The sequence below is a fragment of the Balaenoptera physalus genome (assembly GCF_965194825.1).
Source record: "Balaenoptera physalus genome assembly, chromosome: 2".
In the NCBI taxonomy this organism is placed as follows: Eukaryota; Metazoa; Chordata; class Mammalia; order Artiodactyla; family Balaenopteridae; genus Balaenoptera; species Balaenoptera physalus.
This window is the reverse complement of record NC_138883.1, coordinates 176,856,099-176,869,785: the sequence shown is the minus strand read 5'-3', so window position 1 is coordinate 176,869,785 and position 13,687 is coordinate 176,856,099. Positions and strand designations below refer to the sequence as shown.

At 38.1% G+C, this 13,687-nt stretch overlaps 1 protein-coding gene and 2 long non-coding RNA genes across 5 annotated transcripts in view; all 3 read left to right on the top strand.

Moving 5' to 3' along the window:
• The window catches only part of LOC309656466, a 607,356-nt gene that overhangs the window by 449,170 nt on the left and 144,499 nt on the right, over positions 1–13,687 (top strand). The window lies entirely within an intron of this gene.
• Positions 1–13,687, top strand: part of LOC309656472 — a 382,613-nt gene that overhangs the window by 257,040 nt on the left and 111,886 nt on the right. The gene's annotated exons all lie outside the window — the stretch shown is intronic.
• Positions 1–13,687, top strand: part of ZEB1 (zinc finger E-box binding homeobox 1) — a 195,479-nt gene that overhangs the window by 139,765 nt on the left and 42,027 nt on the right. For 2 of the 3 annotated variants that reach the window (XM_082452744.1, XM_082452746.1), the window contains exons 3-4: positions 6,105–6,167; positions 13,446–13,607. In XM_082452744.1, coding sequence (XP_082308870.1) covers positions 6,105–6,167; positions 13,446–13,607 — 225 coding nt within the window. The remainder of the gene's footprint in view (positions 1–6,104; positions 6,168–13,445; positions 13,608–13,687) is intronic. The other variant, XM_082452745.1, reaches the window with a different exon arrangement.

Sequence of the window (13,687 nt, the reverse complement as noted above, 5' to 3'; positions counted from 1 at the left end):
GTAGTTGCTCTATTTTTTAAAATTTTTTATTGGAGCATAGTTGCTTTACAATATTGTGTTAGTTTATGCTGTACAGCAAAGTGAATCAGCTATATGTATACGTATATCCCCTCTTTTTTTGGATTTCCTTCTCATTTAGGTCACCACAGAGCATTGAGTAGAGTTCCCTGTGCTGTACAGTAGGTTCTCATTAGTTATCTATTTTATACATAGTACCAGTAGTGTATATATGTCAATCCCAATCTCCCACTTCATCCCAAACCCCCCCTTTCCCCCTTGGTATCCATACATTTGTTCTCTACGTCTGTGTCTCTATTTCTGCTTTGTAAATAAGACCGTCTATACCAATTTGTTCAGATTCCATATATGAGTTAATATATGATATTTGTTTTTCTCTTTCTGACTTGCTCTATAGATTTGAATGTTACATGCTTTTCACAGTCTACTTGGAAGCAGTATTTTACCACTCCAAGTGAAATATAGAAACCTTGCACCCACTGGGTCCCTTTACCCTCCTTCCTTTATGTTGTAGTTGTCATATGTAGTTGTCATTTCTCATGTTCTCCTTCATTCCTGACATTTCAAGTTTCCCTCTAATATCATTTCCCCTTCTTTGTGAAGATCTCCTTCTAGCAGTTCTTTTAGATGAGGTCTCCTGTCAACAAACTCTGCTAGATTTCTTTTATCTAAGAATCTCTTTATTTTACCTCCAGTTCTGAAGTATATTTTCACTGGATATAGAATTTAGGGTTGAGAGGCTTCTCTTTCTTTTAGCACTTTAAAACTGTTCCACTTCCTTATGGAACCCTTAACTTCTAGTGATAAATTTGCTGTCTTTTGAATCATTCTTCCCTTTATAGTCATGTTACATCTTCTCTCTTTTCAAGATTTTTTTAAATTTTAGTTTTCAGAGTTTGACTCATGATCTGGGCCTGGATTTGGGGGGCTTTACCCTATTTGAGATTCAGTTAACCTCTTGAATCTATTAATTTGTGTCTTTTGTTAAATTTGGGATTTTTTAGACATTATTTTTTCAAATATTTTTTTCTGTGTCATTCTCTTTCTGGGACTTAAGAGACATGAAAGATATTTTATTATTATCCTACACATCTCAAGACTCTTTATTTTTTAATCATTTACTCTCTGTTTTTCAGATTTGATAATTTTTTTTTCATTGATCTGTCATCAGGTTCACTGATCTTTCCTCTTTCATCTCCATTTTGCTATTGAGCCTATTGAGTGATTTTTTTTTACATTTTTGTCACTGTAATTTTAGTTCTAAAGTTTCCTTTTGATTCTTTTCTATATCTTCTATTTGCTGATGAGAGTTTGCTGAGACTTTCTATCTTTCCACTCTCTTCAGGAGTGTTCACCCTTACTTCTTGGAACACCTTTGCAGTAGCTGGCTTACAGTCTTTGTCCTATAATTTCAACACCTGTGTCATCTCAGTGTTGCCATTTTTGATCACCTTTTCCCACAGGCACTGCGATTTTCCTGGTTCTCTGTATGCCAGGTAATTTTGGATTGCATCCTGGACATTTTGAGTACTGTCTTATGAGACTCTTGTTGTTATTTAAATCCTGTGGAGAACTTTTGTATTTTTGGTTCAGCAGGCAGTTCAGTGTATCAGGCTGTAAGTTCCAGGCAGCTTTCTGTGGGTTGTGGTCCCAACATCAGTTCAGTTTTCAAGCCTTTGCAGTGCTTTTCAGATCTGCCATGCAGTGGCCAGTCTGGGACATGAGTAGTGATCTTATCCCACACCTCAGTTCTCAGAGCCTGTGGTCAGATCCACATGTGAGAAGCTTGGGATGCACTCTGGAGCTCACAGACAGCTTTGTGTGGTCTCTCCCCCACGCCCCTCCCTCTCCACGGTCTCCTCAGTATTTCCAGTTCCTTGGGACTCCCCTGTTCAGTCTTCTGTCCAAAAACCTGGGACTTTGTTGCTGTACCTGATGCATACTTCCTGCAACTATGACTGCGAGAAGACGGGCTGCAAGAAGACGGGGAGGAGGAACTCAGTGGACATTTGTGCACCCTCTTCAGGCTCTGGTCCTCTGACTGGAGAAGAAAGTCCCTTTCCCTTGGAGTTTTAGGTACCCTTAGGCCCCTGCTGTCACCATGGCCTCTCCCACCACCGTGGAATGACCTGGGGGCTGGGACACAAGACAAAAGAGGGAAAAATGCATATTTCTCCCTTCTTTGGGCCCCTTCCTGCTCCCTGAGCCTAAAGTAGAGGGCTTTCTTAGCACGCTCTTCCATGCCTCAGTGTTGACGTCCAGCTTTTGGGCCTCCCTGAACCCAGGCTGGGGCGGGAGGGGTCACTTCCAGCTCAGTGGCCCAGTCTTCCTCCCCTGCCTGCCTTCCTGCTGTGGTTCACCTTCCAGAGGCTTCACACTGCCCCTGCCTGCATTCCCCCAGGTGCTTTAGCTGCATCCAGTGGGACACACAGGTGGTTTATCTCCATCTTAACCAAAGCTGACCCCAGGTATATATTTTTTTTACCATTGTCTAAGTTAACAGGTATTCATGGAGGTTGTGAGTTATATTCACTGTGACATTGATGGGCAGTTATACCAAAAATATATTAATACATATGTAGAACCTAAAGGATATTAGAAGGGAAGATGGCACTCTCTGGAAACATTCTGAAAAGGTACATAATGAAACAAATGTTTCACCCCTAAATAAAGTTTGAAAACTAATACTATGCCATGCCATGCCATGCCATGCCATGCCATGCCATGCCATACCATACCATGCCATACCATACCATACCATACTATACTATATTATCGGCGTTTGCTTTTTGGATAGTATTCCTGTAATAGGAACAGTGGGGTGGGGATAGCAGAGAGCAGGGTCAGGGAAGACTTACAAAATGAGAGACATATGAACTGATCTTTAAAGAATCAGATTAGTAGAAGTTACTCAGATGAATAGGTAACAGCATTCTTGCAGAGAAAACAGCTTGAGAAGAGGCAGGTATAAATGTGCATGGCATATGTGGATGTGTGTCATCAAGGAAGAGACAAAAGCAGGAAAGGAAAATCTGATTCAGTTAGCCACTTACTGTGCCTTATTAGCCATTGCTACAAAGTGTTCCCACAGAAACGTGTGAAATGGTTAGAAACACCCTGGTATGAATTTCAGAAATGCAAGGTTTAGGATTTAGAACATGTGTTAAATAATGAGTCCTGTACTTTGAACTATTGTATCTTGCCATTGATAGTAAGCTTCTGGATTTTTAATTAAAATCAATTGCATTTGTCATTCTTATTTTTACTTGCTAGGAATTTCATCCTTTGGCAAAATGAACAAATGCTGTCTATTTTGATCTAAATGTGTGCTATTTGCCATTGACTTTTTTTAAACTAAGCTTTCAATTTTGAAATAATTATAGATTCACAAATAATTCACAGTTTCAGATTTACAAATAATACAGAGAGCCTTTGTACCTTTTACCCAGTTTCCCCCAATGGTAACATCTTTTAAAACTGTAGTGCAGTATCATAACCAGGATATTAACGTTGACATAGGCGAGATACAGAGCATTCCATCACCACAGGGCTCCCTACTTGCCTTCAAACAACCCATCCTCTCCTCCCCTCCGCCCCATCCTTAACCCCTGGTAAACACTAAGCTGTTCTCCATTTTTGTAACTTTGTCATTTCAATCATGTTATGTAAGTGGAATCATACAGTATGTAACCTTTTGGATTGGCTTTTTTCACTCTCCGTAATTTCTTGGAGATTCATTGAAGTTGTATGTATCAGTAGTTTGTTCCTTTTTGTTGCTGAGTAGTATTTTATGACTTATTGCAGCTATATTTTACCATTATTTAAAAAACTAAAGTCTTGTTACTCAGGAGTTTTTCCTTTATATATCTGCTTTGGAATTTAGACTAAAAGCCAAAGCCTCAGGAGCATTTTAGTTTTCCTTCCTAAGTTGCATTTAGGTGGGTCAATCATGTGTTGACATTATTAAGTCTTACAGGAGTAAAAGTCTTATATACAAGTAGATTCAACTACTTTACCACTCATATATTTCTTAAAACTAGAAGTAAGATCAGAACACGTGAGGGAGAACGCTGCTTGAGAAATATTTAGAACAGCCCCTGTTCCAAGACACCCTCGTGCTGGTCCCTGGACGGAGTGGGGAGGGGCCTGCCCCAGGTAGCGGTCTGCAGCGAGAGGAGTGTGCCCACCTTACAGCCCAGCATCAGCACCGTTTCTGTTTTCATTAGTTGACATGGTTTTAGTTATTGAACCGAAATTCCAGCCCCAGTAATGAGGGAAAGAATGGATACTTCCGGGTTTCAAATTGTGGTAAGTGAGTGTGGGACCAGATTCTGACATATGCCGCATGCTCATCTAAGCAGCCTAGATTTTATTCCAGCAGAAGGAATGAAGAAGTGAATAATTTAACTGAATCGCACACAGTGTTTAAATTAGCTATAATAATAACTGTAAGTAGTAAAATTAATAAGGTCCAAAATACCATTTTAAACTTTAGTATCAGTGTTATCTTCCACCTTAGCAAGTCATAACTCTGCCTGCTTTGATTTTCATTTGAGGGGAAATAGAGAATGCACATATGCAATAATAAGTACCTGTATTACTATCATATAATTGCCCACTTGGCACACTGTTTTAGTTTAAGTAGATGCTTTGGAGGAAGAGGAAAAAAAGACATTAGAGATTTTCAGACACTTAGCAAATACTAGTGTTTATCCTACGGTATTGTTAACACTTGACCAGGGATTTTTAAATTGTCATTTTGCTGATGGCAAATACAAAATGAGAATTCTTCGGCAGAAGTTAATCTCATCATTATCCACTTTAGACAGTGTTTTTTATATGCTGATCTAAAGAGGTTTGTGCATATTTTAACTATTTTTCACATAATGATCATCTTTAAGTAGTAACATAAAAGTTAATGAGTATAGAAAATCCGCTGAAAAAATCCACCCGATAATCCAAGACACTTAGGGAAATACATGCTTTAATGTGAGCACAGATTTTACTTGATTAGTGCTCTATTTCTCAATTCAATTATCAAACTTAGGGGAAATCTAAATCAAGATTTTTGACTGACATATTCAATGGGATTGATTGGAGTGCAGATAACTACACAATGTTTTAATATGACTGTAAGTCTTCTGATCATAATTATGATATATACTCTGAGAGCAGTTTTTAACTTACCTTGTGTATGTGCACAGGTTCTTAATAAACTATTTATTTAATGAATAAAATGTACCTAAGTATATAAAGCATACTTTCTGCTTGCCTAAATAATGTGCATATTTACTCTGATCTTATGAGTTCATTACAAACATATATAGGTGGCAGAGACATAATAGACAACTAAAATGTTTATTAGTACCACTATTATCATTTATTACTACTTATCAGTAGTTAGAATAATAAATACAGTGAAAGAAAAAGTATAGTCCATAGGTGTTTGCTCTGGGCACACTGCAGTTTGGTCCAGACTGCTTTCTGGTTGTCCAGGACTCCGTCTAGTGAGAGGAGCCAAGGTGGAGTAGAAAGTAGGCTTTAGAGCCATTCAGACCTGCATTCACGTTCCGCTTCCCCCACCCAATAACCGTGTGTCCTTAGGCAGGTTGTTTAACCTCTTAAAGCCTCATGTTTTCGTGGGATTTTTTAATTTCTAAAAAGGTAGTTATGAAGATTAAAGGAAATGAGTTGATAAGGCATCTAGTACAGTGCCCAGTACGTAGCAATTTGTGCTTCGGGAAGGAGATGCAAAAAGGAATCCTACTGCCTGTAGGTAGGGCTCCTCTCCTTAAAAAAAAAAAAAGCTAAAATCCTAGTATGCTTATAATTCTAAGACATGTATGCGTTCAGAATTATATATACATCTTCACTTATTTTGCTTCACTAAAATCTCTCTCTGAGTTTTGTAAAACTATCTGCTTAATTTCTTTAAAAAGCTTTTCCTTACTAGGAGATATTACTATAATTATAAAAGGGAAAAAATCCAAATCAAATATAATCTGAAAGTTTCCTTTTCAGATATCTAGAAGTTAAAGTGTTGGTGAGAGGTGGATCTATTTTAATGCTTTGTTCTTTGATTTTAGCAGGAAAGGAAGGACAAGAAATCCTGGGGCCTGAAGCTCGGGCAGATGAAGTGGGAGGTGCAGGTAACTCTTGCCTTTTTCACGCACGCTGTCGTCCTTGAACAGGCCTTTTGTGTCACTGGTTTCTGCATCTGTGAGTCCTGGATTTAGTCTGTTTCCTACTCTTTATCTTGCCCCCTTTAAATGTTTAAGTACCTAGGCGTGTGGGACATTGTATGAAAAGTTAGCTGTTTATATTCTTTAAATACAGTGTAAGCTCACAGATTCATGTAATACAGCAGATTTCCATCCATAAGGATGACAAGTATAATCTACAGATAATCCCCAAAATAAGTATTTGAATGATAATTTAAACTTCTATCAAATTTTTTAACCATAGTTATAGAAATACAGATCTAACTATTCTGAGTTTCATTATTAGTTACCAGGATCTACATTAAATTGCCCACAAGACAAAAAGCAGAGAAAAATAAGCAGATATAATCGGTTATCTAGAAACCAGATGAGAATCATGAATATTGATGAGTGAACATGTCACAGCAAACAAGAGAATAAACATTTTTCTTGTAATTACTGTGACTGAAAAAGGCCAAAATGAAGTTGAATTATAGTAAACAAGGAAATTTGCTTCTAGGTGACTAAAAGTACATACTCCCTGAGACTTAAGGCTATTCCTCTGTAATGGATTCAAATCAGATTTAAGAAGCAAAAGAGTAAGTGCAAATCTTAAATCCAGATCTTATATATGATAAGAGTGGGCACTTATTATTGTGTCTCATAAGTCAGTCTTAGAATGTAAACTTCAAAAGTAAATTCCAAATTATTAAAACATTTCCTCAAAATTCTGTACTTAAAAGTAGCATAACTGTATTCTGTATATACAACCATAGATTAGATATTTCTATCATATAGTTTTAATTAAATTTTGGTTTATTTCTTTGGTTTAACGTTTACAGTTTTTTTCTTTGCAGTACATTTTAGGAGTGTCCCACAGAGCCTTATAAATCACCTCGTGTTGTGTAAGACGGGTGTGTTTTATAGTAATGCGTCAAAATAGATTCGCGTCTATAATATAAGCATCAGCCCTCCCGTCCTTGTCAGTTCTGTAAAACAAAGAGCAGGTCTTTGTACTGTTACTGAAGGTGCAGTCCAAATTAACTAAATAATACTGGAATGTGTGATAATTTACGGTGCCTGCAGCCAAAGATTTTGTATTCTGCCTTGAATATGGTTATGTTGAACTTGCATGAATAATGTATTCAGGTATGCTTGTTACCAAATATTTGTCAGGCTAACTTACACATTATATAAAATATTTAAACGAGGTATTTGTTATTAGTAAAATAGTGTTAATGAACACAAAAGAATGCTGTTTATTACTCTTTGATTTAATGTTAAAATTTGGTGACTTACATTACCAGAGTAATATAAGTTATTCTGTAAAAGATCGTTTGCCCTTTTAGGCAAAATGCCAGCAAAAAAGACATTTCCAGTTCCAGGTTTACAGTACTGTACCTCACAATTTGCTCTTCACTATGAAAATGAATGAATTCTTTCAGTTAGAAGTACTGAGTAATACATAATTTCCCTCCCCCCGCCAAAACAGTCACATCTGGAAGATACAGTCACTGTGTATCAGCCAGAGTTGCCACTGAAACACAGGACCCTCTGCCATAAGACGATGAGTCCTGTGCACTATTTCCTTGGAACATGGGGAGTTAGGAGTAGACAGACATTTAGTGAAACCCCGATGAGTGCAGTTTTCAGCAAAGAAGGATGGAAATTAGACGTTTGAGACTTTTGAGCAGTTAAACTTTAAAATTATGTTTCGCCTTTGCTTTTGTTACTTCCTTGACTTCTAGGGAATAATGTGCTGACAGAGTCAACAAAAACCTGGCACAAAGGTCACCATCATTAGTTTAGAACTTTGTCAGCTTCTTTCTATAGCTGACTTCCTTCTGCAGTTCACGAAGTGAAGAGAACTGTGGTCTCAGCTTAGTATTCACGGAGTGGAAAATGCACCCCAAACATCCTTCGTTCTTCTAAGCATCCCTTCTTTGTGTATATAGCTGATACTTGTGCAGAGTTTTAAAATTGGAGGATAAAGGTTGGATACTTTATTCTGATGGGAGTGAAATACTGATGGCCACGTTAAAAATGTTATATAGTCTTTACACTAAACACTTGTCTCTCTATCCTTGCTTTCTCTAATTTGCGATGATAACCCTGTAATTCTGCACTTCGTCAAATGATTATAGTCCTGTAATTCTATACTTCGACAATTAGCTCTGAGTTTTGTCACACCTGAAAGAAAACCAAATTATCATTATGTGTTTCTCTGTGTTTGCTCATCTCTTTAATGTTTAAACACATAAGTTTATCAGTCTTAGGACGAGGAATTTTGCTTTATAATTGACCTTTTCACAACATGCACTTCCCAACACTTTAAATTTTATGGGTAAAACTGTGGAATGTCTGGTCTTAGCTTGAAATTGGCTTGGTAAATGCAGGTTCGTGGAGACAGTGTACTTTAGTTGGAAAGAGGCCAGAATTTGAAAGCAGACCCCCAATACTGAATCATCTGCTCCAATTTAATGTTCACCTTGCCAGGACTGCTTTGAGGAAAATAGATAACAATTACATAGTACTTACTGCGTGCCTGGTACAATACTAAGCACATACTGTAGTAATTCATTTAATTCTCACAACTACCCTAAGAGGTACTGTTATTATTCTCCAGATGTTATATTATACAAATGGATCATGTATGACTTCCCAAGTTTCTGATGGACATATAAAATTCTTCATTTTAAGTGTAAGTACAGTTGACCCTTCAACAACACGGGTTTGAACAGTGCAGGTCCACTTATATGCAGATTTTTTCAGCTAGTAAATACTGTGGTGCCGCACAGTCTGGGGTTGGCTGAGTCCGAGGACGCAGAACCATGTGTACAGAGGGCCGACTCTAAGCTACACGTGGACTGTGGACTGCATGGGGGGTCGGCGGCCGTAACCCGCCCCGAGTTGTTCAAGGGCCAGCTGTACTTACAGCCTAATCTCTGGCATATTAAAAATGACATTTCTAACATCACTCTTATATTTGAAATCCATAGAAATTTAATACCATTCATTTTTAAAATATGAATAAGCCCTTCTTAAGAGTCAGAAATGTTATATCATAATGTTTACCCCTTGAACTCATATTTCCATTCTACATAGCCCATAGAATTTGATGCTAACATGGTGTATATTTCCTGTTCGAAGATATTTTTGATCAACTCTCATTTCTTTGCAAGAAAAACATGTATAGAAATTGAAATCTAAGTTTCTCTTAAGTTCCCAGAACGATATAGCTCTTAAGATTAAAAAAAAATTATGGATTGATTTATCCTATGATTATTAGCACTACATGGTTGATCACAACATACATGACAAATTGTAATAAATACGGTCGACCCTTGAACAACATGGGGACTGGGGCGCCGACCCTCTGCCCAGAGTCCACACATAACTGGGAGTTAGCGCTCCCGTGACGCAGCCCCTCCGTACACAGGACCCCTCCGTGGCCGCGGTTCCATACCCGTGGCCGCGGTTCCATACCCGTGGCCGCAACCAACCATGGATGGTGTAGAACTATAGTATTTACTATATTGAAAAAACCCAGTATAAGTGGACCTGTGCAGTTCAAACCTGTGTTGTTCAAGGGTCAACTACTTATTAAAGAAAAATGTTACTGGAAATGAGATTAAAGGAGCTGAAGTATTCCTCAATTAGCCCATATATCAGTAGTTTAATGTTGCTTATTCTGGAAGAAGTGTTCAGCATTAATTCTGTTTCCTTTTTTTCTTTAGCACTGAGATAACCTTATTCTCATAAAAAGGTGAAATACATTTTTGTTATAAATGATTTATTCGATTCTTTACAGACTATCTATCAATAAAAATATTTTAATGTCTTGTCAACTGACAGTTCTATTAAATGCTCCTTCAGTTTTGTTGAAAGCAAAAATGGAAAGCCACCTAGTTTGCTAAAGGATTTGTTTCCCAGTCACCAGAATCATTCACTCTCTCATTTCCTGGGACATACGCCAAAAGGCTTTACCAATACTTACTTGTCAAACAACTAATGATATCTGTTTTGGCTTTTGTTACTTTTTTCCCCTCACTTTGAGGCACCTTGTTTAATATATTCAGAAATGGTTGGAGATATTGAAATACTGCTAATTTTAGTACCTTCTGTCAGTACATTTTTTAATAAAATCCTTTTATTTTAACATGTGAATTAACTATTTTGATCCAATACCTTAGAGCTATAAACTTAGTTCATTCAATTTCTGGAAAATTTGTACCTAATAACCTTACTAGTAAAACCAGTTATCACTGTTAGACCAATCAGCCAAATCAGACTTTCTGTCAGAAAAAAAAAGGGTGTCTTCATTTTTCTAATTAAAATAAATGTGTCGATACACATTTTAAGGGATTTTATAAAATATTTTCTATGAAAAATATGTTATAAATAATGAGGAATATATAAAGTATAAATAAATAGATTATTCAATAATGAGATTAAGATTATTTAGATCTAATCGTTATGCTTTATAAAAATCTTGGTCTCCAAATGGGTACCTTTACAACCAGTGTATAGATAAACCTATAACTTACTAAAGATGCAAGGTTTGTGTATAAAATACAGATTACGTATATAATTCTGAAAAACATATACTATTTAAAACCCCGTCATACCATCATCTAGCATATATATAGTTACTAGGCTATAGAAAATATAAACATTTTAAAAGTGGAGACTGTTTAACTGAAATAAATATTTTGTAATATAATCTGATAAAAATATTTTTAAGTAACTTGTCAAATCTATATTTCTGTATAGGAAATCACATAAAATATAAAGAATCACATAAAAATTCACATAAAAATTTCATTCATGAGTTTAGTTTAACTTGAAAATTTGAAGTTACATTGAAAAGACCTAATAACACAGATTTGTACTGCTTTAGTTATTCAGAAGTGCTTATTGTTCTAGCTAATGACAGATCTTAGGAAGGGTTTTCGAGAATACTCTTTGCTCTCACCAGCCTCCTGAAGAGCAGTGAATTTTTTAATAATAGGGAATGAAACAGGTGAGATCATTAAAGGAAAATTACTCTCACTCCCTCTGGATATATTATATAGCTGAGTTCAGAGCTTTGTAACTAGGGCCAAAATAATCCCCATTTCAATTGCCATACTTTACCTCTGATAGAAATCCATGTAAACAGGAAAGGCTGGACGCCTAGAGCGCCCTGATTGATCAACAAAGAAGGTTTTCCCCAATCGGTATTTTGAATCGTTTTCCTTCGGCAACCTGGAGGTTTTTACACTCCGAGGCAATGCACTGTATTAACATAAGGGATGGAGGGGGAGGGATCTGCCTCTTTGAAGTTAGAGCAAAGGACTGTGAAAAGCAGGGGTAGAAAGAAGAACCTTCAGGATTCTAGGAAGGACCGTGCATGGAAGCTGAGGATCTGGAAGTAGATTCCGTTTAAACCAACAGTACCGGTTTCCCTTTGAAAGAGCCTTTTCCTCCCCCCTGGATCAAGTAACCCTGGTTTGGTGACTACAGGCATCAACTAAAAACTACAGTTCTCAGTACAGTTACCATTGAACAACACAGGGCTTAGAGGCACCTGACCCTCCCCGCAGTGGAAAATCTGTATGTAATTTACAGCCAGCCCTTCCAACACGAGGTTCCTCTGTGTCCACAGTTCCACATCCACGGATTCAACCAACCACACTCATGTAGTACTATAGTATTTACTACTGAAAAAATCCGAGTATAAGTGGACCCACACAGTTCAAACCCATGTTGTTCAGGGGTCAGCTGTGTATAGCAGATACTAAATAATGGATAGCTCTTGGCTGCATTTAAGAGGAGGAAAAAATGACTAGTCGTCATGATTACTATGTCATCGGCTCTAAGTTTGTAAATAGCAGCCACCCTGAGGAGTTGGGTTACTACTCCTGTGCAAGATTGCTTTGGTAACTGTCGAACAAAAGGATGCCCTTACATCACCATTTTAATTTTTTTTCATTAATTTATTTAATTTATTCATTTTTGGCTGTGCTGTGTCTTCGTTGCTGCGCACGGGTTTTCTCTAGTTGAGGCGAGCGGGGGCTACTCTTTGTTGCGGTGCGCGGGCTTCTCACTGCAGTGGCTTCTCTTGTTGTGGAGCACGGGCTCTAGGTGCACGGGCTCAGTAGTTGTGGCTCGCGGGCTCGGTAGTTGTGGCTTGCAGACTCTAGAGCGCAGGCTCCGTAGTTGTGGCGCACGGGCTTAGTTGCTCCACAGCATGTGGGATCTTCCCGGACTAGGGCTCGAACCCGTGTCCCCTGCATTGGCAGGCGGGTTCTTAACGCCTGCACCACCAGGGAAGTCCCACCATTTTAAGCACCAGTTGAGTCTGCTGCTTTATAAATTTAGAACTGAGTTCAGTCTGAAGTGTATGAAGAGGTCAGCCGTGAGACACCCGGGGGCCACCCTGACCCAGGACAGTTAGCGGCAGCGTGGAGCAGACCCTTCTCCAGGAGGAAAAGGACAGGAACCCCAGGATACCAGTCCTGCTCTGCAAACGTGGCAACGCTCTGGGCTGCCTTCTCCAAGTGAAGACATGCTGTTATGCTCGGAACCTTCTGACTCGGGGAAAATGCCCCTCCTTCACCCCACAGTTACACATTTACTGAGGCAGAAACACAGAAAGAATAGCCCTGCCTGTATCTGAATACTAGGGTAGATAGGAAGCAATTTTATCAATTTGATACTCTTTGACTCTTATTAGAAGTCTTTCCAACTGTAGGGAACTATTAAAGCTATTTTCTGAGAAATCACATAACTGAACTGAACTTCAGAGCAGTTTGTTATTCAGAGAATGGTTCAAATTTCAAGCACAACTCCAACTAAATATGAACAGTAGGTTGCTAGGAAGGACTGAGGTTTGAGAACTACATTTTTCTCTTTTCCTGTTTTCCTTGCTTTATCATTGATTCAGAAACTAAGGATTCAGCCAACCTTCTCTGTGTCTTGTTCATCAGTAAAATGGAATAGAAGTACAAACCTAAAGCTTAAAAGGGATATTGTGACAATGTCAAGACTTTTATAACATCTTAAAATTATGAAAATGGACTTAAGATTATAACAGAACTAGTAAATTTTTAATGTTCCGTAAATACTTCCTGCAAATTCAAGAACTATCATTTATTCTCTCAAGATAAACAATTTCTTATTTAGGAAAACTATATAACAACTTGGTGGTGAAATTGGTTTTTATAGAGTATGCATTTCTTTTAGTAAAAGATGATGAATGCGACTCAGATGCAGAAAATGAACAAAACCATGATCCTAACGTTGAAGAGTTCCTGCAGCAGCAAGACACTGCAGTCATCTACCCCGAGGCGCCCGAGGAGGACCAGAGGCAGGGCACGCCGGAGGCCAGCGGGCACGATGAAAACGGTAACAAGCTTCACGGCCGCTCTGTCCTCATCTCCAAAGGATTATTGCTTCCATTACTCTATGTGGGAACCCACTCTACT